Below are 23,153 nucleotides of genomic sequence, written 5' to 3' on the forward strand. Positions count from 1 at the left end.
TCCTTCTTTCCCGGATTTTTTTTCTTTTGGCTTCATGTTCATATCTGTCTGCCTTCCATTTTTTCTCTTTCCTTTCCTTTTCTCTGTTTAGTCCATCTTTCTTTATGTTAATATTCTTCTTTCTTCCTTCCATTCGTTTTTAATTTTTTTTGTTTTCTTCTAAAATTTTCTTTCTTTCTTTCTTTCTTTCTTTCTTTCTTTTTTTCTTTCTTTCTTTCTTTCTTTCTTTCTTTCTTTCTTTCTTTCTTTCTTTCTTTCCATTTTTCTATTTTTTTTCTTTTTCTCTCCCTGTTCCCTATGTTTTTTTTCTCCCAATCTTTCTTCCTTTCTTTCTTCATTTCCTCACCTTATAAGCCATTTTGCGATGATGTGGATTTTTTGAGCATCCTGTTTTTGTTGAAAAATTGAAAAATGATTTGATTTGTTGGAGATGAATTTATTTTCTGTTTGGGTTAGAGGAATAAAATGTTTACATTGAGTTAACTACTTAAGACCCGGAGTCAACAGATGTGGACATTACATTTTGCCTTTGATGCTTCATTTTTTCAACTTTGACCTATTGGCTAAATTTAGGGACACTGCACACATCATATTTTGGTGATATCACAACATTACACCCAATTTAGTGAAAAAAAAAAAAAAAACCTACGTATTTAACAGGGGTGAGTATTGCCAAGAGCCTCATGATACAATAATATCATGACAACATTGTGATAACAATGTTGTGATATTCTGCCCAGTTAACTATTTGATTGAAAAGGCTTTTCTATTTGATTGTGTTTGAATTATTGAAAGTCAGATGCAATGTTTCATACACTTAACTTGAAAACATAAAGTGCATCAAGTTTGTCACTTAAACTACTGTGACATGAAACTAATGTTGCAAAGAAACTATCGGGTGAAAGAGGTGGTCAGTTGATGAAACTGATAAATGTCACTTGGTGTAACCAATGTTACTCAATTTTGCACAAAACACAACTATTATTACTATTTTATCAGTCTATTACACTGTGAAAATTAAACTTTATATGATTTTAAACTAAAGACGTATTGTACTTCCAACTTACCTAAAAAATATATATATTTTTAAACAAAAATATCCACATTACGAGTTGAAATATAAATATTTTATCATAGGCCAACGTATAGCAATATATTGCTGTATCTATATTTTTTCACACCTCTAGTATTAAGTACCATAAAACTGAGAACTAACAACTGATAGAGAACACATCACACAAAATATCAAACTTACTGTACAGTGACCATAGTTATGATACTTAGTAGGTCTTACTTATCTCAGGTAGCAAGGTGAAGTAAAAATTTCACACCAGACAAAAGCTTGGGTCTTAAGAAGTTAAATCCTCAGTAAGTTGTTTTTCTCTCACTTGCATCACAGGATGGTTGATCGCTGTAGACTGAGGCTCTCAGTCGCTAAGTCTCGTTTAGTTTCAGGTGAACCGGTTTAGCCTATCACAGCTGAGGTGGTTGCTGAGCTCTGATTAGACCAATGATCAGGTATCATACTTTTAAGGTGAGGCTCACAGCAGCTGACTGAAGTTTTCCCTCCCACAGCGGGGCAGATTATTTCTGTTTTCTGTTTGTGTCTCCACCAATAGAGAAACCTGTATTCTGATTAAAAGAAATTCAAGAGGAACTGAAGAAACTCTTTATTGGAGATAATTTACTCTACTGTCGTTGAATGTTTCATGGTGAAGTGAGACCAACACTGTCCAAAGTGGTCCTGGAACATTTGTGTTAACTTGGTTTGTGACAGAAAGTGTGAAAGAGTTTTCTTGGCTACTTTCTGTTTTTCCTTTACACAAAAACTTTATTTGAAAACTCAAACTTTGATGTTTTCAAATCTATCTGTTCCCAGTTAACGTCAAGTAGAGTGATTTATGAGTGAGGCAGTGCTCAGATGAAACAGAATCAGTGGGAACACTAATGGAAATATTAATTCATGATTACATGAGCACACAAACATGAGTCCATGAGAAAAGCCTGGACACAGTCCTGCTCAGAGAATGACAGGAATACAACCAGAAACAACATTTAAATAGAAAAACATCTGAATAATCTCAGCCCAGATTTTCTCCATCAGTGCACCCCTGAACATGAGTCATGCATTAGTCAAAATGTGCACAATAAGATGTTTTTCTTATTCTGATTCAGAGTGCTTTCTCTTGTAAAGGTTCATTTCATCCTACAGTTCTCGTTTTGAAGAAATCATCTCTGAGCTTGATCATTTGTTAGTTGTAATCATTTGATCAAACTTCAGAAAAAAAAACTCAAGGAGAAAAAGAGATGGATCTTTACATTCAAATTCTTACAGAAAAATAAATATTGAGCTTTGCTTAACGTGTGAAAGCAGCAGCTGATGCAGCATATCTGTAACAGTAGCTCCATCTAGTGGCCAAAGTCTGAACCCTGCATCTCAGACAGAACAAACTAATCCTCTGCCCGGAGTACACAGTTCGTTTTCCTCAAAGTCCACATGGCATTGACACAAGTTTAAAAACAGTTTTTTTTTTCTCTTTCTATTGTCTTTTAAAGATTCACATGGGATAACTTAAACCAAAGACAGAAAAATGTGTTAAAAAATAGTTAAAGAAAACAAAAGACAAACGTGTTACTAGTGATTCCTGTGACTCATGTCTTCTTTGTTTTTTGTTTTTGTTTTTGTTTTTTTGGCTCAGCTGAGCAGTCTCTCCTTTATCTGTGATAAAATTCACAGTTTCTACACTTAGAAAATCAAACTCAACACTTTCACAGTCTGGCTTCAAACTTAGTGTTAATCAAGTGTGGCGTTAGTTCAGGCAGGCCACACAACAAGCTCTAACAGCTTCATCGGTGCACATCAGCTGATGGTTCAACTGACTCCCGCTCTTATTCGTACCTACCTTGCTGTTCCAGATGTCGTCGCCCCTTGTCCACGATGGAGACCCGTGGCATTTCGACGGTATCGTGGCAGAGCCTCATCATATCTCTGAATCAGAGGAAGCCGTCAATGAGAGGGCTCCTTCTCTCAGTTGTAGCTCCCGTCTGGCAGTTTCCTGTCTCTGCTCCCCAGAAGGCTTTGGCAAACGTAAACCTGCTCCCAGGCCTCAGAAGTCGCTCTGACTTCAGCTGCTGCCCCGCCAGACAAAAAAGCCAAACTCCCGACCTCAGCAGTCGCCTCCATAGCTCTGGTTAACGACGCCATCTGAGCAACTCTGTCTTCCATTCAGTCATCCCTCTCCAGCATGAACTCAAGAATCCAGACCTTAGAGACCACCGCCGCTTCATCCTCCAGCTCTGCTTTCCAGTTCTACGTGTTAACATCCCGGGATGTTAAAGGATAGTGACCCCAAACTTTCAAGGACTCGAACTTAAGCACAATTTATTGTTGTTTTTGGAGTGTTCAGAGATGTAATCTGCGGAGTCTATCCATCCCGTCCAGCCAAACTAGACACCTATCTTGTCATCATTGCAGATCTAGTTGTGACATACGGTGGAACTCTGTCCTATGAATACCTCAAATCATTCTCTGCCAAGGCTGCTATGTTCATCCAGGGGTTAGAATTATTTGTTAACTGGACTGGTTCAAAGATTTATTGGCTGGTTTGTTGTTACATGTAGTAATCTGCAGTCTGCTCTGGGAGAGCCTGGAGCTGTTGACTCTTTCTGGAAAATAAGTCAGAAAAGGTTTCATGTTCAGACCTCTGGATAAAACTCCTTTCCCACATCACACATTAACCAAAGTGTTGCTCCCAGAAATATTCTGGTAAAAGTGTCTCATCATGCATTAATCAGATCCTATTCATGATGAAGTATTAACGTCTTATTCTGCTTCAGCCATTTTCTCTGTATTATGCCTCTATCGACGATGCCATTAAGCTCATCAAACAAGAGGAGAGGAGCGTGGTTATCAAAGGACATCAGATGGGCTTAAAGTCATACCTCTACTCCCTTCACAATGGCTCCTGTTCAGCGTTAAATGGAGAGAGAAAATGTATTTTGCAGTAAGGCTCACCTTTGGATGTCACAGCAGTTCAAAATTTTTTGACACATTATCTGAGCTCTTTGCTCTTAAATAGTTGCAAGCTGTCATTCATGCTTCACCTGCTAGATGATTTTCAATCTGAGATTTTCCTCATGCCAAGCCAGATCATGCAATCACCACGCTTCAAGATACTTTAAAAAAAAACCTGGGAGTCCCTTATCAGAGGAGAAAGCTTCAGGTCCACTTAAAGTTATTGAATTTCTGGGTATTAAATTAGATGTGTTCTTCAGGAAAGCTTCCTCGGCTCTTGAGAAATTAAAATCACATCAGAGAGTTAATGAAGGATCAAGTTTCAAAATCCACTTCAAAAACAGATCTGCTCTCCCTGCTAGGTCATCTCAATTTCGTCATATGTGTGATTTCTCAAAGCTGTTCATTCATATCCAGGCTTCTTGACCTCTCAAAATCTGTTGAAAAGCTGATTGCTCGGCTGACTCCCGTGTCTGCTTCCTATTGGAAAATTGCATTCAGAGCTGCTGTTTAAACAGCTCTAGCCCAGCCTTCTTTCTGCTTCCTCTGATGGCATTTTAAAACCCACCTCCACCACACCTCCTCCTGTCAATGTATTCATGTCGATTGTTCTGCTCTGTCTGGGTTTATAATTTTGCTGCTGCACTCTCTGCTTACGCCGTTCATGATGGCTTGTGATGGTCAGGAATGTGTGCTCTTCCTGCCTCAGGCTTTCCAGGCAAGCGTGTGGAAGAGCAGGGAGTCCCAGAAGAGAACCATACCGCCAAATAAAACTGTGGAAAAAAGAAATAAAGTGATCAGCTATTCAAAAAAGAATAAAGATAATTTTGACAAAAAATTGATTGATTGATTGATTGATTGATTGATTGATTTTACATCAACAGACTACTGCTCATGATGTAGGCCTACTGATTTTTACGGTTTTCAAAATGTGAAAGCTCCACTGCACCAGTACTTTGTGTCTCCTGCTGTGCAGTGCACATATTAAGTGCAGGTAGTTAAAGACAAAACAATGTAGCACAAAAAAGACTGATCCTCCAGGGGTAGAGAAAAGAAAGAGAAAGAAAGTGGAAGAAGATAACATATTCCATGATTAAGGGATGTTTGCATGCCTCAGTGATGGAATGTTTAATAGCGAATAAGTTTTTGCTGACGTTTGATGGCAAACATTGATTTATACATCACCTTGCTTGCGAGGGCCCCATGAAGGCTTGGGCCGGCTGTGCTCCATAGAAAGGTCAATCTACAATTTGTGTCTAACAGAAGTGAACTGATTCTGAAGCTCTCTGAGTTTATACTGACATTTGTGAGCTATAAGCACACAGGGCAGCTCATCACTCTTACTAAAATGATGAGGTCATCACAAAAGGATCTCCTTACTGGGTCGTAACAGGCCTCAAGCACCAAGGTCTGTCTAATCAGAATGAAGGGGTTTGTGGGGCGGGGAGTCTTAAAGAGACAGCAGCTAGTACCAAGTGTTTCAGACAGAGAATAGAATAGAATAGAATAAAATAGAATAGAATAGAATAGAATAGAATAGAATAGAATAGAATATGTCTTTATTGGCCACCAAAGTGGGAAATTGTCTTTGGCTCAATTTTCAGAGGCTGAAATCAGGGTTTATAGAAGACCAGGGAAAGAAAAACAGAGAATTCTATGATCTGTAAATCATGTACACAGGGACTCCAGAGAGGCAAATTACTTAAGATTAGCTTTAACAGTCTCATGCCCTGAATGGCCTTCAGCTCAAACTAACAGTCTGCCCATCAAACCAGTGTCTCTTCTTTCTCTGCTTCTGAAAGAATCTGAAATCCCAGGGGCAGCTTGTTTGGCTTCTTCATGGAAGTACATTGTTCGACTTTCTCTGCAGCGTGGCCATGTTGTTGACTTTCTTTGCTAGGGCGTTGCTGTACTTCCTGCAGAACTGGAGCCGGATGCAGCTGCTGAACTTTTTGTCTCGGACTCCATAGATGAGCGGGCTGAGCAGGCGTGGGAACATGTTGGTGAACACGAAGGCATTGAACTGGATGTTGGTCCTCTCAGTGGGCCACATAGCAACTAAATAGATGGTCATGAAAGGGGAGACGTATGAGAGCAGGCAGATGAGCAGCTGACCGCCGTGCAGGAGGATGGTGTTATGGGCATTCCTGGCAGAGTCTCGATTGGAAGCAGAAACAGCCCGAGCAACACAAAGGACCTTCAGGTAGGTGACGATCAGAGTCAGGGCGACGAAGGAAAACTGAAGAACCTGAGGGCAAGACAGCATGGCACCTCAAGCCAATCAAACCAAGGCATTAGAGTAAGCACAAAGAAAAGAAGGCGTGGCGACAGTCTTTACCTGGAGGATGACGACTTTAACCCGGTGATACGAAGAGCCAAATATGGAGGCTTGGTAACAGAGGATGGGTTGAAAGAAGAAAGAGAGCGGCTTTGTGTAGTAAACAATGATGATGTCGGCGAAGTTGGGGATTAAGGATATGCCCCAGATCAGGCCAATGAATACGTAGGCCCGCCACACCGTACAGAGCTGAACGTGATGAAGAGGATGGCAGACGGCAATGTAACGCTCCACAGCCATACCGGCCAAGTTTAGAGGGGTGTTCCTGTGTAAACACCAAACACATCACCACAGGAACATTCCTGGAGTGAAAAAACCTGGACACAAAAAGATGAAGCAACAATACAAACAAAGAAAACAACTTCCCAAAAAAGCCACAAATCAAGAGCATCAGCAGAAGTCCTCCAGGTCTGCAGGGGGGCTCAAAACAGAAGTTTATCTGTGATGTTACAGTTTTTCACGATTGCTTACACACATTTTCTGAAAGGATGCCTCATATTCTCAGAACTCTACACACAAATAAAAAAATCACTCACAAATTTCTCAAAACCCCTCAATTCTCCTGCAAAATGAAACTTTACATCCAAAACAGTGTTTATTCTTCTCAAAATGGTGTTTTGTCTCCAAATGACACACACAAACCACTAGATGAACAAACATTTATATGAACCAGTTGGACACTGATGTGCTCAGTGTAAAACACTGTGATTACATAATATTCATCATGACTCGAGCCTTGTTGTGTTCAGTGTGACACTTCTTGCAAAATACTTTAGATTTGTTTTTTTTCTTTGAATCAGAACATAAAATGGCCGATGATGTTCCTTCCCCTTCTACGTCTTTGTGGGAGGTTGAATCCAACCTCATAAACAAAGACAAACTGGTGCTCCACTGCAGCCACCTCTAGCTCAAGGACTCTCTGAAACACACAGGATAATATCAGAAATAGACATGGAGTGGTCACCATTGTGAAATACTTTCATTATGATTCCAAAACTAAAACATGTATAATATTTACAGTTTTCAGGGTATGCATCAGTTACAGGATTTACTTGCACATAGTTATATCACAGTTCTTTGACTCTGTCTGAATTGCGTTCAAATGGAACTCTGTAGATTTGTTTCATCTTCAGAGAATTTCTTCGCAAGACACGGTCCAGAGTGGATAAACTTGTTCTATCAACATTTGGAAAAATGTCATTGCTTTCTAGTACTTTTCTTTGGATCTGTGGTAATGTAATGGCATTATTCTCTAGGACCATGTTCACAATTTGATTTTCCTGTTCTAGATACAGTAGACGCTCCCCACCTCCTCTTGATGGTCGTCTTTCAGCTCTGCAATACAGAGAGTGAAGTATTGTAAATATTGTGAAGGGATAAAAAGAAGGAATACATTTCTCAAATAAACACTTTACTGTTTTACAGTCCTTCAGAACAGTCCACTGGTAATACTGTAATACTGTACTCATTGAGTACTGTGTTGAATTGCAGTACAACAATTTTCTAATACTAGTAAGACTAAATTTCTTACCTATTTTCATTTTGGAAAGTCCGAAAGATGGATGCAACTGTGTATCTGCTCAAATTTGGCTGCACCCTTTGCTCAGCCTCCCTCATTGTTAGACCATGGTTTACCACATGGTCAACCAAAGTGGCCCCGATCTCATCAGAGATTACGGCCCTCATCCTTCCTCATTCTCCTCGTCCTCCTTGTCCTCCTCGTCCTCCTCGTCCTTCGCGTCCTCCTCTCATTCTCACACCTCTGGCTCTCCCTCTGATTTCAATGTTGGCATCCATTGTTCCAAAACAGAGAAACTCACCTGTTGCCCTTTTATGCTAAAGCTCTGATTGCTAATTGTAAAATTGTGTGACAGGTGTTTACCCATGTGATGAGTCAGTGTGCATAATAGGAATATTCATTTTACTGTGTTGAGTGGCATTGTGTTCTTTGTGAAAACAAGAAGTTTACTTCATGAAAATTGTGCCAAAACTCAAAGAATTGTGTGTAGTGTTTTGAAAAAAGTGTGTTGTAGTTCTGCAGTCTGAGTGTAAAGCAGGAATTGTGCTCATAGTTTAGCAGACTTGGTTCATGGAGTTGGTGCATTGGTTATATGTTGTGGTCATCGTGTCTCAGGCACCAAAAATTGTGTGTAAACAATCGAGAAAAACTGTAATGCCCCTGTTTTAACTTAAAGGGATAGTTCAGTTTTTTGAAGTGGGGTTGTATGAGCTCTATGTGACCACTAAGGACATTAGATACAGTAGAAAGTTGTCTCCTCTCCCTCAGTAAGACACAAACTGTAATCGATGGTGACGAGGAAATAGACGCTAACAGGGACAGACCGTACCAAATTCAAAGGCTATTTTCTCTGCCTACAAGAACTAAAATCAAAAAGTAATACCACAGTTTAAGAGTACGTTACATAAAATATTTTTTAAGTGCATTAAGTCTTCGGAAATATAAACATTTATCCGGACCTAACTAACTGGTCATGTGTCCTTCCGTGCAGCGCTAGTGCGCTCCGTCCCCCCTCCTCCTTTCAGCTGTAGGGAATGTAAACAAGCTACGCTTCTGCGCTGGTTGTAGCCTCGTGTAAGTTTGATCAAGTATCGTAATTCTTTTGTTTGTACTCTAAGGATTGTGAGGCAGCGTAGGAAATTCAAAATGAGTGACGATGACAGCGACGAAGAAGTTTCATTCAGTTTGGAACCAAAAGGATACCTGTATGAACCAGAGTACAGAGCTGCTACAGATGGCGACTGAAAGGAATACAGAGGAAACATCCATGCTTTTCTCCTCCCTCTCTGCCATTTGCGAGGAGGGAGGTGTGGAAGCGCACCCCTGCGCTCCTCTGGGCCTTGACTGCGCCTCTCTTGGCACTGCAGAAAACTTGCAAAGTGCGCTGGTCACGCCCTGTCTGCGCGGCAAAGGCCGGCGCAGGGCAGGTGCGCCTGCGCTCACTCCTGGTCTACAAAATTAGAGCCCTAGGTGTTGATAAATGTGGCAGCTGAAAACTATCGTAATTTTCATAACACACCCCTAAATATTCAAGGTTCAGCAGTCCCATAGAATTTACAACATGGAGGGACTCATTACGGGGAAAATGGAACTTCTTCATGCTGGTAATCAACAAGGCCATAGCAACAGAGGTAGAGAGACATGACGCCACATTGTTTGGCAGCCGGAAAAGTGGCGGAAAAGTAGAGCGAATCAGAAAATACTCCCCTGGGAGGAAATCACTGCAGTGATTCAGCAGCGTGGATGTGGCAAACTAAACTACAGCAGAGTTTTAAACATTTAAATTAAAAGTCCTTTGTTTATACCTTGATTAATTAATGTGTAATGTCTGTGATGCCCCCTGTAGTGCCATTAGGTTTGGTGATGTCATCTTTGAGGTGTGTCTGACCTGTGCTTTCCTTCTGGAGCACACCGATTGGGATAACTCAGCACACCTGAGCTGAAGTTACTTAAACACTAACAGTCACTAACACTTTCTTTCTCTCTTGGCTTCCCTCCTCACAGGCACTTTGTGTTCTGTTGGTTAAAGAAGGTTATGATTTCCTAACACTTTTCCTTTGTTTGCAATTAACAACATTTACACACACACACTTTCCACTCATGCACACCACACACCATTGATTCTGATGACCTTTCACACCTTATTCAGTAAATATTTAATTTTGAATTCTAATTTGGTTGGTCCTATTTGGTTTAATCTGGTTTAATAAAATATCATTTCAGGGATCCAGTAGGGGGCGCATCATGGAGTAGACGTGTGAACCACGAGCTCCCAGTTTTTATACATAAATTGACTACAATTCGCTAACAAATTGATAAAGTCGGATCAGAAAGTTGGTCATTCTACGATTTGGCTGAGTATTAAGGATTCTTAGACAGCTCCTTGGTCCAAAATGCCTCCCAAACCTTCTAAAGTCGTACCAGCTAGTGACTCCGGGGCTAAAGCTGCTAGCAAGAACACGCTGGATGCGAGCATGCTCGAAGCATTCAGAGAGATCGTTAAAGAAGTTATTCAACAAGAGAACAGTGGCCTCCGTGAAGAGATTAAGAGGGCAATCTCTCCAATAAAAGTCGCTCTGGACGAACTCAACGAGAAGCTGCACGCACACGAAGAAGGGCTTAATAACTTGGACGCTTGCATGGAGACACTGGAGAAGCAACACGCACACCTGAGCAATGACTACAAAAAACTACAGGAAAAGATCGACGATCTGGAGAATAGGGGAAGACGCTGTAACTTACGCATCATAGGAGTGCCAGAGGGTTTTGGAGAATGGAAATCGGGCTGCACTGGAGTAACGATAAGTTGAAAAATGTACTCTAACAACGTGATAGTGTTCCCGGTAAACTTCTGTTCTTGTAGCGGCTAGTGTTAGTTAATTGCACTCCTGTACTATGCCGTTTGTTCTGTTAACTGGTTTCATTGGACTAATTGTGACTTCGAGAAGCAATTTTCAAGCAACATGCTTGTACACTGTTGATTGCATGTTCTGTATGTGAGGTGTTATAGACTTTGTCAGCCGTAAATCGCTCGGACTTAACTTTGTTTGTCAATAAGCTAATGCCATGGGGTCAAAGGTTACAAATCCTACTGGGGTGCGCTCGCTGAATATGCCCGGATGGTCCGGAGGTTTATGTTACCGTTGCAAAGTTGATTCTTGTTAAAGGCTGTAGCTTTCCTCAGCACTTGTGCCTTGTTTTTTCGTTCTCGCACTGACTTTGACTATCAGTGGAATGACTATCTGATTATGCGTACGAATTGTAGTTAAGATATTGTTTTGATTTATGGGACAGTGGTTGTGATTAGTAAAGTGTAGAGTGATCTTAGAGAAAGCTTTGAAGCTTTGGGTATCTTGTGTCGGGGATAGCACAGAGAAAGATGGGGAGGGTGGGATTGGTGAGTATTTGTTGTTATTGTCGTTTTTTTTTTTTTTTGTCCTTTTCATACCTTATTTGTCTGGTCATGTCTGAACATCTTATGGTTCACAATAGTTACACAGTTGCTGCAAATATGCCTCTAAATGTAACTCCTCACCTTTTCATATTTGTAAACTACAATGGTATTACCTACTAATCATACCACAGGGAAGAATGGCTGCTGTGTAAATTTCATTAGTTGGAATGTAAGGGGAATTAACCACCCAATCAAACGCAACAGAGTACTTACTCATCTCTTACACCTCAAAGTAAATATTGCTTTTCTTCAGGAGACGCACTTAAAGAATGCAGATCACTTAAAAATCAAAAAACAGTGGGTCGGACAAATTTTCCATTCTAAATTTAACTGTAAAGCAAGGGGGACTGCAATCCTCATTCATAAATCAATTCCATTTATAGTTTCCGATGTAATATCGGACCCAAATGGTCGCTATGTAGTTGTGACTGGTTCATTATTTAATATGCCTTTAATTTTAGCAAATGTATATGCCCCAAATTGGGACAACTGCGACTTCTTTAGAAAATTTTTGCACTCACTGCCCAGTATGGACACTCACCAGCTTATACTTGGGGGAGATATTAATACTGTTATGAGTCCTTCACTTGATCGCTCCTCAACAAAAAATCTGTCTTCATCAAAATCTTCTTTGGTACTACAGTCATATCTTGACACTTACGGGGTTGTGGATGTCTGGCGATTTCTTTTTCCATCAACTAGTCAATACTCCTTTTTTTCACCAGTGTATCAAACATACTCGCGGATCGATTATTTCTTTGTTGATAAAAAGCTGCTATCAAAAGTTAGGTCATGCACGTATGGTAGTATCGTAATATCTGATCATAGTCCTCTACTTCTGGAACTTAGCTTTCCAAATCAAAGATCTATATATTCCTGGAGGCTTAACCCTCTTTTATTGTCTGATGAAAGTTTTGTCAAGTATATTTCAGAACAGATTGACATCTTTCTCAAAACAAACATTACCCCTGATGTAACTTATGGTACTATCTGGGAAAGTTTGAAGGCATTTTTACTGTTGTTCATTTACAAATAAGGAAAAACAGAAACGTCTGACTGAACTAACAGAACTAATAGGGAAATTGGACCAACAACACTCAGTCTCTCCTTCCCCTGATCTTTACCAACAAAGGCTTATTTTACAAACAGAATTTAATTTAATTTCAACTAAACAATCTGAACAGATGATGTTTACGTCTCGACAATCATGGTATGAGCATGGGGAGAGGGCTTCCAAGATGTTAGCACATCAGCTCCGTAAATCGGAATCTACCCATGTGATCCCTGAAATCAAAACCCAGTCTGGGCATACTACAACGGAACCAACTGAGATAAATAAAACATTTCAGAACTTCTACTCTAATTTGTATAAGTCTGAATCATTAAACAACCCTGATTTATTTGATTTATTTTTTGAAGAACTACCACTCCCAACTTTAGACTCTAAGTTTAGAGATAAATTAGAAAAGCCAATTACTCTAGAAGAAATTAAAACAGCCATCAGATTGATGCAAAGTGGAAAATCACCTGGGCCGGATGGCTTCCCCATCGAGTTTTTTAAAACATTTAGCGAAAGTTTGTCCCCGCTATTACGAGAAATGTACATAGAATCTCTCAACACAGGTCATCTTCCGCCTTCTCTTGAACAAGCAACAATTTCTTTACTTTTGAAACCAAATAAGGACCCACTAGAATGCTCTTCGTACCGACCCATATCTCTCTTAAATGTTGATTTTAAAATATTGTCAAAAACATTGGCCCTTAGATTCGAGCAGTGCCTGCCCTCTTTGATCTCTTCAGATCAAACAGGTTTTGTTAAAGGGCGGCATGGTTTTTTTAATCTGCGTAGGCTTTTTAATATATTATACACACTGTCCTCCCAATTACCTGAAATCGCCTTATCGCTTGATGCCGAAAAGGCTTTTGATCGGTTGGAGTGGGACTACCTGTACTATACATTAAATAAATTCGGTTTTGGGAAAAAATTTATTTCATGGATAAAGCTCCTATACAGTTCCCCCATGGCTCGTGTTCGAACAAATACATCATACTCTCAGTACTTCCCACTTTATCGTGGAACCAGACAAGGATGTCCCCTTTCACCTCTCTTATTCGCCATATGTATCGAACCCCTTGCAATAAAATTACGTTCAGACAACAGGGTAAAAGGGATCCAGCGGGCAAATCAAGAGCATAAAGTGTCATTATATGCGGATGATCTGTTATTGTTTATTGTTGATCCACTAAACTCTCTTCCCCACGCATTTTCCATTTTTCAAGAATTTGGTGATATATCAGGTTATAAATTTAACCTGCTCAAGAGTGAATGTTTGATCATAAATTCATATGCCAGAGAGTTATCATTTCAAACATTTCCATTCAAAATAAAGACTGATTACCTGACTTATCTAGGTATTAAAGTAACTTGTTCACATAAAAGGCTATTTGAGGCAAACTTCACACCCCTTCTTGAACACACCAAGGCAGACTTTCAGCGTTGGGGCAATCTTCCACTGTCATTGATCGGACGAATTAATGCAGTTAAAATGAGTACCTTACCTAAATTTTTACATTTTTTTCAATGTATCCCAATTCATATACCCCAAAAATATTTTAATACACTGGACCAGTATATATCCACATTCATATGGAAAAATAAGCCCCCAAGGATTAGTAGGGACTTTTTACAGAGAACTAAACAATTAGGCGGGCTAGCGCTACCACATTTTCAGTTCTACTATTGGGCAGCAAATGTGCGAAATGTACTTTTTTGGCTGAATACTTTGTCTACGGAGGCACCAGCATGGCTTCACATTGAATCAGCACACAGTGTTAAATCCTCATTGCCAGCTTTACTGGGATCAGCTCTCCCATTAGTATTGTACCCTTACAAATGCAATCCGCTGATATATGACTCTCTGATATATGAAGCCTACTGCCAAAAGTTCAGGAACTGGGTAAAAGATGAGAAGCAACTGATGTAGAGTTTGTTGTTGTAAATTTAACTTGCCATTTTCAGCATTGGTGCTCCACAGCTAAGGTTGATTCTTTCCCAGGTCTTTCTGAGCTTATTATAGCTTTCTGAGCTTATCTGAGCTTATAGTTTGCTCTGGGGTTACAAAGAAGGCTGTGGACAGTGGAAATTTGAGCTCAGACAGTGGTGAAAAATTTGGTAAGCCTGGTTCTATTCTTACATCTGTGCTGTCAGGACGGTATGAAAACTCCAGAGTTTGTAATTGTTGCCATTGGAAGGACCAGTGTCCGCTCCTGAGGCCAAAAGCTAAACTAACCTTGCCGTCACATGCTTCGGCCATGCTTTGTTCCACGGTTTCTGAGGTACTGGTTGTTAAACCTCCTGCCCCCAGTGATGGGTCAGGTAAGGTACCTGTTTTTGTTGACACCCAGATGGTGGTTCAAGTTTCGAGCCATTCATAACTGATGCAGTTGTATCAATGGTTTGTAGTGAGGAACATGTTCCAATCAGGTTATTGCGTGATACAGGTGCTAAACATTCATTCATTTTGGAATCAGTGTTGCCTTTTTCATCAGAGACGGCGACAGGTGACTTGAACGAAGTCTCCAGCCTGAACCTGTCACAGACTGAAGAGAGAGTTGAGCTGAAGTGTGTCGATCGTGCACAATTATGTAGATCAGAGTTTTATGATTATTTGTATCACAAGACAAGCTGATAGGTTGTGATCTCGTGTAAATTAGCGTCCTATGTTATGACGTAGTCACTTTTCTGCACACAGGTCACGTTTATATGAAAATATTGTGGGGAGTAAAATAAACATCTTCACAGTGAATCCTGTAATCAATACGGCTTCCTTGAAAAATCCCAAGCTAAAAGTTTGATCCAGTGTCCTCTGAATGTTCTCTGCAGAGACTTTATAATGAACATGCGGTGTATTAAAAACTATTAACAGCATCTCTTTTTTTTAGTAAACCAACAAAGGAAACACATTTTTTTATACGGAGAAATCAGCTGCCAGCTTGCACTGCTGCTCTTTCATAGCGATGTATTTTGTAGATTGGCGGAAGAAGAGTGAAATGATCGAAAAATTCTTAGTGTCAATTCTAATTCAAGGATCTAAATATTGATCAAAGAACATCAGTTTTTCTGTGAAAATGTTTTGCCCTTATGTGATCTAATAACTCTCCTCCACAGATGGATTCCCCTCACTGCATGACACTACCCACTGACATGAAACTTGCATACACAAACTCAAACCTGGCAAGGGTGGTTCAGATTGACAAATATGATCCGGTCTGTGCATGGAAAGGAGCGTACACCCATTTTTTCAGGTGTATGTTTGATAAATGAGGGCCAACATGAGCAGCTGAGAGTGGAGACACTGACAGCTTGTTGAAATCAAGAAGCAAAGAGCACAGAGCCAGCTGGGGAGGCTAGCATCACTGCTAACTACATCATAAACAGAGAGCTGTAGCTAGCTTAACTTTATTTTAGCAGGGCTAGCAGTCAGTCCACTTTGTTGATGTTGATGCTGATGTGGGGTTCGATATTAAGATCTTTGTCTCCCTCACTGTTTTGTACATGGACCTTTGGTGACAGAGCTTTCAGTGTGGCTGCTCCAACCCTCTGGAACTCTCTCCCCTTGGCTATTCGTCAGTTACAAACACTGCACTCATTTAAGTCTAAACTGAAGAGACACTTTTTCATGGAGGCTTTTGGCCATTAATGTGTTTATTTCTGTTTGTCAAGCGCCTTGGGTTTTTTGAAAGGTGCTATATAAATTTGAGTTATTATTATTATTAATATCATTATTATTATTATTATTATTATTATTATTATTATTATTATTATTATTATTATTATAGGTCATCATAGCCTGTTCCTGTGAGCACCCCCTTTAGGCCTGGAGTACCTTTGTTCCCATGTAGTAAAATGGGTTTATAGGGTGTGGAGATCGTTTTGTCCATTGCAGATTGGTTCCTTCTCATGGCTCCATTGCAGAAAGCCAACTGCTCCCAACGATGCCTCTGAATATGGGGCTAAGCTGTTAGCTTACAAAGCTTGAGTCTGTTCTCGAAGAATTATTTGGATGGGGTCATTTCCCTTTACTGTAAAGTGGATTTAGAACAGATGTGACTCAGGTTTCATAATCAGTCAAAATGATGTGCTCACTTGGTAGTGGTGGCTGAGATGGTGACCAGGATGCAGCATGGAATGAAGCCCAGGGGCGTGATGTAGGCAAGGATGTGAAGCAGCACAGAAAGGGTCAACATGATCATGTCATTGATCACCAGGTGAATGTAGAAAATGTACCTGCAGGGTGGAGGAGAGAGTGAGGAGAGAGTGAGGATGGGGGGATTTCCATATAATATTAGTTTGACTGATCCTGTCAGCCTGCTTGGAGATTTAGACCACGTAACCAGGACTCTTTCTCAAAGAGGGCCACATGTGATGGAAACAGACATCAACTCTCACTTAAATATTTATAAACTGTTCAAGTAACGCATCATTTGATAGCTATTTCATCTTATTTATTTCTGATTTCAATAAAATCAGTCTCTCAGTGAGTTTAATCCCCCTTCCATTATCACAGACTAATGAAACCAAAGCCAAACTGTCCCTCAGGTGTCTCTGATCCCAGATGACATCAGCCAACTCTGACCATGGAACAACCTTTGAACAACCAAAGGGCCAGGATCTGGGTCTGCATTTGATTTTTAAGACTATTTTGAGCTGAAAACAACATTTTTAGCCCTACATATAGAATAGAATAGAATAGAATAGAAAATACTTTATTTATCCCCGAGGGGAAATTCAGGAGTCACCGCAGCATTTAAGAAAACAAAAGTAAGAAAGAGTATAGAAAGTGCAAAAAAGTCCATAAGAAATTAGATGACGACATCCCGTCCACCACTCGTCCACCACTCTCCAGCCCAGCCAGTCTCCACCTCCACAGGGTCCAGGACTGAGCCTCCCCAGCAGTCTGTTCAGTCTCTGTCTCCTGGATCCTGTCTGCTCACAGCAGGCGAAGCTCCTCCGATGTGTCGCGGCGTCCGATGTCAGCTCCGTCAGCCACGTCCGAGAACAGCACGATGCCGCTGGAATAGCACAGCTAGCTCGTCCATCCCCCGGAGCGAGATCCCACGTTCCCAACAACGATGGATGGAAGGACAGGTCCACGTCTTCACCTCCCAGCTCACATCAGAGAACCAGCACGTCGTCCTCACCTCCTCCTCCTCAGCTCGAGGGAAATCATCAAGCCCTTCACTAGTTAGCATTGACATGCTACAGGCTGCTAACAGCTAATTTGGCATGTAAACAATGCAGCCATGGTTACATGTAGGATCTCCAGACAAACACAGGAGAAAAGTAGTCAAAAATATCGCCGAAGCCACAAAAAGTTTGGTGTCCGTGACCGACAATGAACCATACAAAGTGATGATCCACTCCAAATACAAAGATGACGTAAAAGAGACGAAAAATTTACAAGAAACGGACAAAGACGAGAGAGCTGCTGCAACAGGCAGCTACTTGGGTAGCGCCAATATAATATAATATATTATATATATATAATATAATAATATCTCTGATCCTGCACTCTAAACTGTTCTTAATGCTCCACGTTTAGTTTTTACTGCTCCGTTTCATCACTTTCAACTGGTCTGGTGTCCCCTGACATGTTTTTTGATCACATCGTCACATCCTTATTAATCTGTTTATTTAAAGTCATCAGCTGGAGAGTTACTGAGTTTCTGAATGTGCAGAGCTTTAGCTTTAGACCAGCAGCCTATGCACAGTCCAGATGGAGTTTAATGGGACTTGTGTGGACTTTGGTTTGTCCACAAGACAGCAAATGTAAATATACACATGATTTCAATCCTGATTCATTTTCATGCCATGTCTTGATACATTATAAGCTGAAAGCCAGAAAGTTGTGTCAAAATGTGTGATTGAGTACTCCCGCTTGAGTTCTCACCGATACCGAGTACCTATAATACTAGTACTTTTGATACATAAAATTTCAATTAACAGTGACACATCATTTTGAATAAAGACAGCATAGTTACTCTGCCATTAGGTCCAAATAAAACACAACTCTCTCTGAGTCCAGAAATGTTTTGATAAATAAAAATAAATATATTAAAAGTGCACAATAAATCTAGCAACTATCAGAGTTAAAGTACTTTTTAAAGTAAACTAAAGTGCATAATAAAACAGTTTCACAGTTAACTCTCCCTGGTTCATTCATGTTGTTCTGAACAGGACCTGGCACACGTTTGCCATGGTGTTAAAACAGCAGCAATTAGCAGCAACTAGTGGCGAGGAGAACTTGCTCGACTTAGATTGTCTTGCCTAGAGTATCTGATGCTGGTATTTGCAGCCTTCACGAGTACAGATACCTCGAAAAAAGGCTGGTATTGGCCCAGTACCGATACCAGGTATACTAGCCCATCCCGAAACATAACTATACATTTTCCATCCAGGGCTGGAAAAGAGTACCACTATACTCAGACAGTTAGCTCTGTGCATCAGGACACTCAGACCCATTAACAGTTTTTTCCCCGGGCTGTCACACAGATGAACAGTTAACCTTGCCATAAACAATCATTCATAAACCTCATGTACAACTACAGCTTATCTGTCTCTCTTGTGCAACAGTGTTTCATTTTTTCTTTTGCAGATTTCACACTTCTTTGACATATTATTCTGTGCACTTTTTATTTTATTTTAACCTAAATGTGTATATATACTTTATTCTTCTCTGTACAAAGTTTTTAATAATAGTAATAAAAAAATTATGTTTTTTTCCCCCATACAACTTAAGCTCTATTTTTTCTATTTGCACTAGCATTCTTTCCACGGCTTCACTATCAAATCTGTTCCATTTTTGTTGTGAAGAATATCCACAACAATAGAAATCCACTTTGTGATTTACTGGTTTCCAATACAAAGCCACTTCAAATTAAAATCCATTCCACTTTATCAGTAAGGGGAATATACATATCAATAGAACTTCGCTCCGTATTTTGCTGGTTTCCTTACCACACAGCCGCATCATGGATCAATAACAAGGGGCAACGTTTGGTTAGTAAAAATCTTAGAGTGTATAAAACATGGACTCCCCAACGCCACCTGTCTGTTTCTGAAACAGAAATTGAAGCACGTAGACTATAGCGACCATATAGGGAGTAGCAAGGGTTTCGGATATAGCTATAGGGTGTCCGTCAGTCACGTGACCCTGAGCTGTGCCTCTGATTGGGTGAGCTTGTGATTTGAATATCCTCTGAATGGCCCAGTAAGAAAAAAATTCACGCCCTGTACAGTGTGTGCTGATAGTAAAGTTAGCTCCTCAGACAGGAAACGTTTTTTGAAACAATAGGTTAATTTCTGCTTTGAAAATGGCTTCTTTTGGCTTGGTGTGTAAGTGACTTCCTGTACTTCCAGAGCCAGCCTCAAGCAGACACTCCAGACACAGCACATTTTAGCACTTTTGCATTGTCTCATATTCTTAGACTGGAGGTTGCCGCTTGGTCAAAATGAAGCCAATGGTGAAGTGCTAAATGGTGCTGTTCCTCGAAAATCCCCTTGAGGCTGGCTGCAGAAAGACCAGAGGTCACGTACACACCCAGCCATAAAAACAGACGTTTACAGCATATATTTACAGCCTGGTTCAATAAACAGCTTGGGTCTAATACACTGTTTCCACTATCAGCACACACTGTACGGTGAGAGAATATTTTTCTCACTCAGCGGTTTAAAAGATATAAGGATCATTTGATATTCCAAACAGAGGCACAGCTCAGGTCATGTGACTGATGAGTGCTCTGTAGCCGTTCGAAATGAAACTCACTGCCGGCGACATAACAAATGTGACTGCGTCCACGGATTGGCTTCATTTCAAGTGTCAGGAACAGACGGGTGACGTTGCGGAGGCTATGTCCATGTTTTTTTACAGGCTCCGTTCAATAACAGAAAGATGGACATCAGGAGCTTTTTTTCTGAAGAAAAGAAAAGTAAGTTAAAGTTACCTGAGCATTACGAAGTTTCTCAACTTCTTTTTATATTTTTGTATTGCTCCTCCCAGTGTGCAGCGGATACAGTCAACTGCAGTCAGAGCAGGAAGTGTTCAACCCTCTATGTGTAGACTGCGCTTGGTGTGAAGGCACTTTAAAAGTTTTTCTATTGTATCATTTTGGTTAAGTTACACCCCCACCCCCCACCCCCACCACCAAAAAGAAGGGATTAAATGGATCAGTCTAATGGTTTAAAATGTTCATATCTCACTGTGAATTGTTGTGGCCTCTCAAATGGACCTAAAGTTTCAAAAGTGAACAAAAGTTTAGAATACTGAGATAATAAAAATAATAATGATAACAATAATAATGAACAAATACATTAAAAAATGCAGTTTGAAATATCTGTCAGGGTACCTCTTTTGAGTCATATACACTGGTGTGAAGTCAAGTCAAAGGATGAGGGATGGAATTGTGACGTTATAAAGCATGAACCAACTGAAGGAAGTTCATTTGCAGTTCTTAACAAACTTAAGATTTTTTTTTCACTTTTTTCTTTTGTGACAGTATTCCTCTCTCTGACAGCGTCCATTAAAAAAGACTTAAAGTCTGAACACACATTTGACCATTTCTGAACTGTCAAACTGCTCAGTCGTGTTTTGGGGAGGTGGGACATTTCTAATGTTACCTACATAATTATTAGGCTGCTTTTCTACCTGTGTATTTGATATGCTTGACCTCACTGAGCTACATCACAGAAATCTTCATATGAACAGTCTACAATAAGCTTATTTCAATTATCAATATGCTCAATGCATCTCAATGTCTCCTGATAAAGGTGGATGAGACTGAGAGCGAGGCAGAGGCAGGGACAGCATGCAGGGGCAGTGGAGGCAGCTCTGTTGCTGAGGTGAGTGCTGAAAAGTGACAGGTAGTTCTGAACAATGTCTTATTGGGAGGCTTAGTATTTTTAAAATCATCTAATGCCTAATGCCACAGTATATGTATAAGATATTGCAAAAGCATAATAAGGCATGCCTTAAGTTAACTGTGAAGTTTTCAGTGTTGGTTCTCTGTGTTACACCAGAGCGCAACAGCGGTAGGTAATTTTAGATCATGCCAGCTCCAAGGAAAAACAATGACAAAGAGAGATAACTTTCAGTCTGAAAACACGTGTAATGCAGGAAATTGCATTTCCATTTCAAAAAATGTTCTAGGGGAGAACCCCAACACTCCTACAAAATATGTCCCCCTCACATTCAAAATGCTGTTGACGCCCTGAGGAGATTAAACCCTGAGCTGGTTTTCCTATTGTTTAACATGACCTCCTCAAGAAAAGATGACCAAACAGATCACCAAGTTACCACGCAGCAGCAGACAGATGGTACAACAACAACAACAACAACAACAACAACAACAACAACAACAACAAATTTAGATAGATGACATCAGAATACCCTTAAAGGATTAATGATAAAACAGGGTCTGCATATCACCTGGGGTCTCTCTGGAACACCTGGCTGGAGAAGTAGATGTAGACAAAAAGTCCGTTGATGGAGTTGATGGCAATGGCGAGAGTGACGACCAAAAAGTTTTTAATGAAAGCCACAGTGAAGCTGTCCAGACGTCCAGAGACATTCATGATGAGCCTCATTGAGACAAAACTTTGATGTGTGGGGACTGCATACAAAAAAACACACAATTGATGATGTACAGGAGAAAAAACACACAAAAAACAAGTTTTAAAAAACGAGTTTCAGGATTCATCAAAAAGAGATGAAATCAAGTCAAACAACATCCTGAAGTCACATTCAAGTGAAATATTCTACAAAGACTGCAGGGCATTCATTGAGCTGTTTCACATTTTCAGGCTCTGATTCAGAGGAGAGCCTATGATCAAGTGTTTTTCATAGAGGCGAGCAACCGAAGCCAAATGATCAGGCTCAATGCATCATATCTGACTATGTAGGTCATTCTATCTGTTAAACATGCAGAGCAAAAATATAAAATAACATCTTTTAATATGAAGAAGAATTTTTATGATTTTTTCATCATTAACTTTCAAATAAGTCACAAGACTAAGATAACGCAAATGACCAACAAAAGAAAGAAGTGGGGTTATAATCTATAACACAACCATCTGAAAAAACATCCCTCAGTGTCTTTCTGTAGAACTTTAAAAATATGAGTTTAAAAGACAGAAAACAGTCAAAGCAGTTCACACAGTAAAAACATAGATAAGTCTGAACGTTACACAAAGACTAAGTAGACTTACTGTGAGAGCCCTGAGGTCTGCTCCACGCTGAGACATCTGTGAGAGCAACAGGAAGAGGAGCAGTTTTATAGAGAGAGGAGTCAGTGGAGGAGCACAGCTCCAAGCTCAATGACGTGGCTGAATCAGTGGCCTCAAATAAGACTTTAACAACTTGCCTTTTTTTTTAAATCACATATCATTTGAACAAACAGTACGGCTGTGTTAGAGAGTGTAGTGGTGTTCAGTGATGTTAAACTTGTGAAAAAAAGAGAGCTCTTTGATTATAAAGTGTAAGGTTACATGATTTTTAATATTAATAAAACAGGCTTTGGCTGTATATGTGCATTTCCTGCACAGATAAACAAGAGCTTCACTTGACAATGGACACAGACATTGACAGCCAAGGGGCTGACTGTGCAGGTCTGATTTCTCTTGCAGACTGTTCTAGAGTCAGGGTGTTATCCTGTCTTGTCACCTTTAGTTTACAGTTTGTAGTTTAGTTAATCTATAACCAAAGTCAGACCAGGGGTCTGTTTCACAAAGCAGTTTCAATAAACTCTAAGTCTAACTCTGAGCCGTGAGTTG

General features: G+C 40.1%; 1 protein-coding gene across 1 annotated transcript; it reads right to left on the bottom strand.

The window, feature by feature from the left end:
• Positions 1-5,852: 5,852 nt before the first annotated feature.
• On the bottom strand, positions 5,853-21,956 carry LOC141802161 (odorant receptor 131-2-like). Its single transcript, XM_074685674.1, has 4 exons — positions 21,811-21,956; positions 16,473-16,613; positions 6,354-6,618; positions 5,853-6,263 (listed from the first exon to the last, which is right to left on the bottom strand). The coding sequence occupies exons 1-4, from the start codon at positions 21,954-21,956 to the stop codon at positions 5,853-5,855; spliced, it is 963 nt and encodes a 320-aa protein (XP_074541775.1).
• Between the last annotated feature and the right edge of the window lie 1,197 nt (positions 21,957-23,153).

Source organism: Halichoeres trimaculatus, unplaced genomic scaffold (genome assembly GCF_033239565.1).
Source record: "Halichoeres trimaculatus isolate MK-OKI-2021-1 unplaced genomic scaffold, fHalTri1.1 fHalTri1_scaffold_1, whole genome shotgun sequence".
Taxonomy (NCBI): domain Eukaryota; kingdom Metazoa; phylum Chordata; class Actinopteri; order Labriformes; family Labridae; genus Halichoeres; species Halichoeres trimaculatus.

Bases quoted from the DNA above. Each gene is read 5' to 3' on its own strand.
- LOC141802161 (XM_074685674.1), bottom strand. From the start codon at position 21,956: ATGAATGTCTCTGGACGTCTGGACAGCTTCACTGTGGCTTTCATTAAA. The intron at 16,614-21,810 runs GTGATATGCAGA...TCCACCCTGCAG, and splicing joins GTGTTCCAGAGAGACCCCAG to GTACATTTTCTACATTCACC. The intron at 6,619-16,472 runs GTGAGCACATCA...GTGTTTACACAG, and splicing joins ATCTCAGCCACCACTACCAA to GAACACCCCTCTAAACTTGG.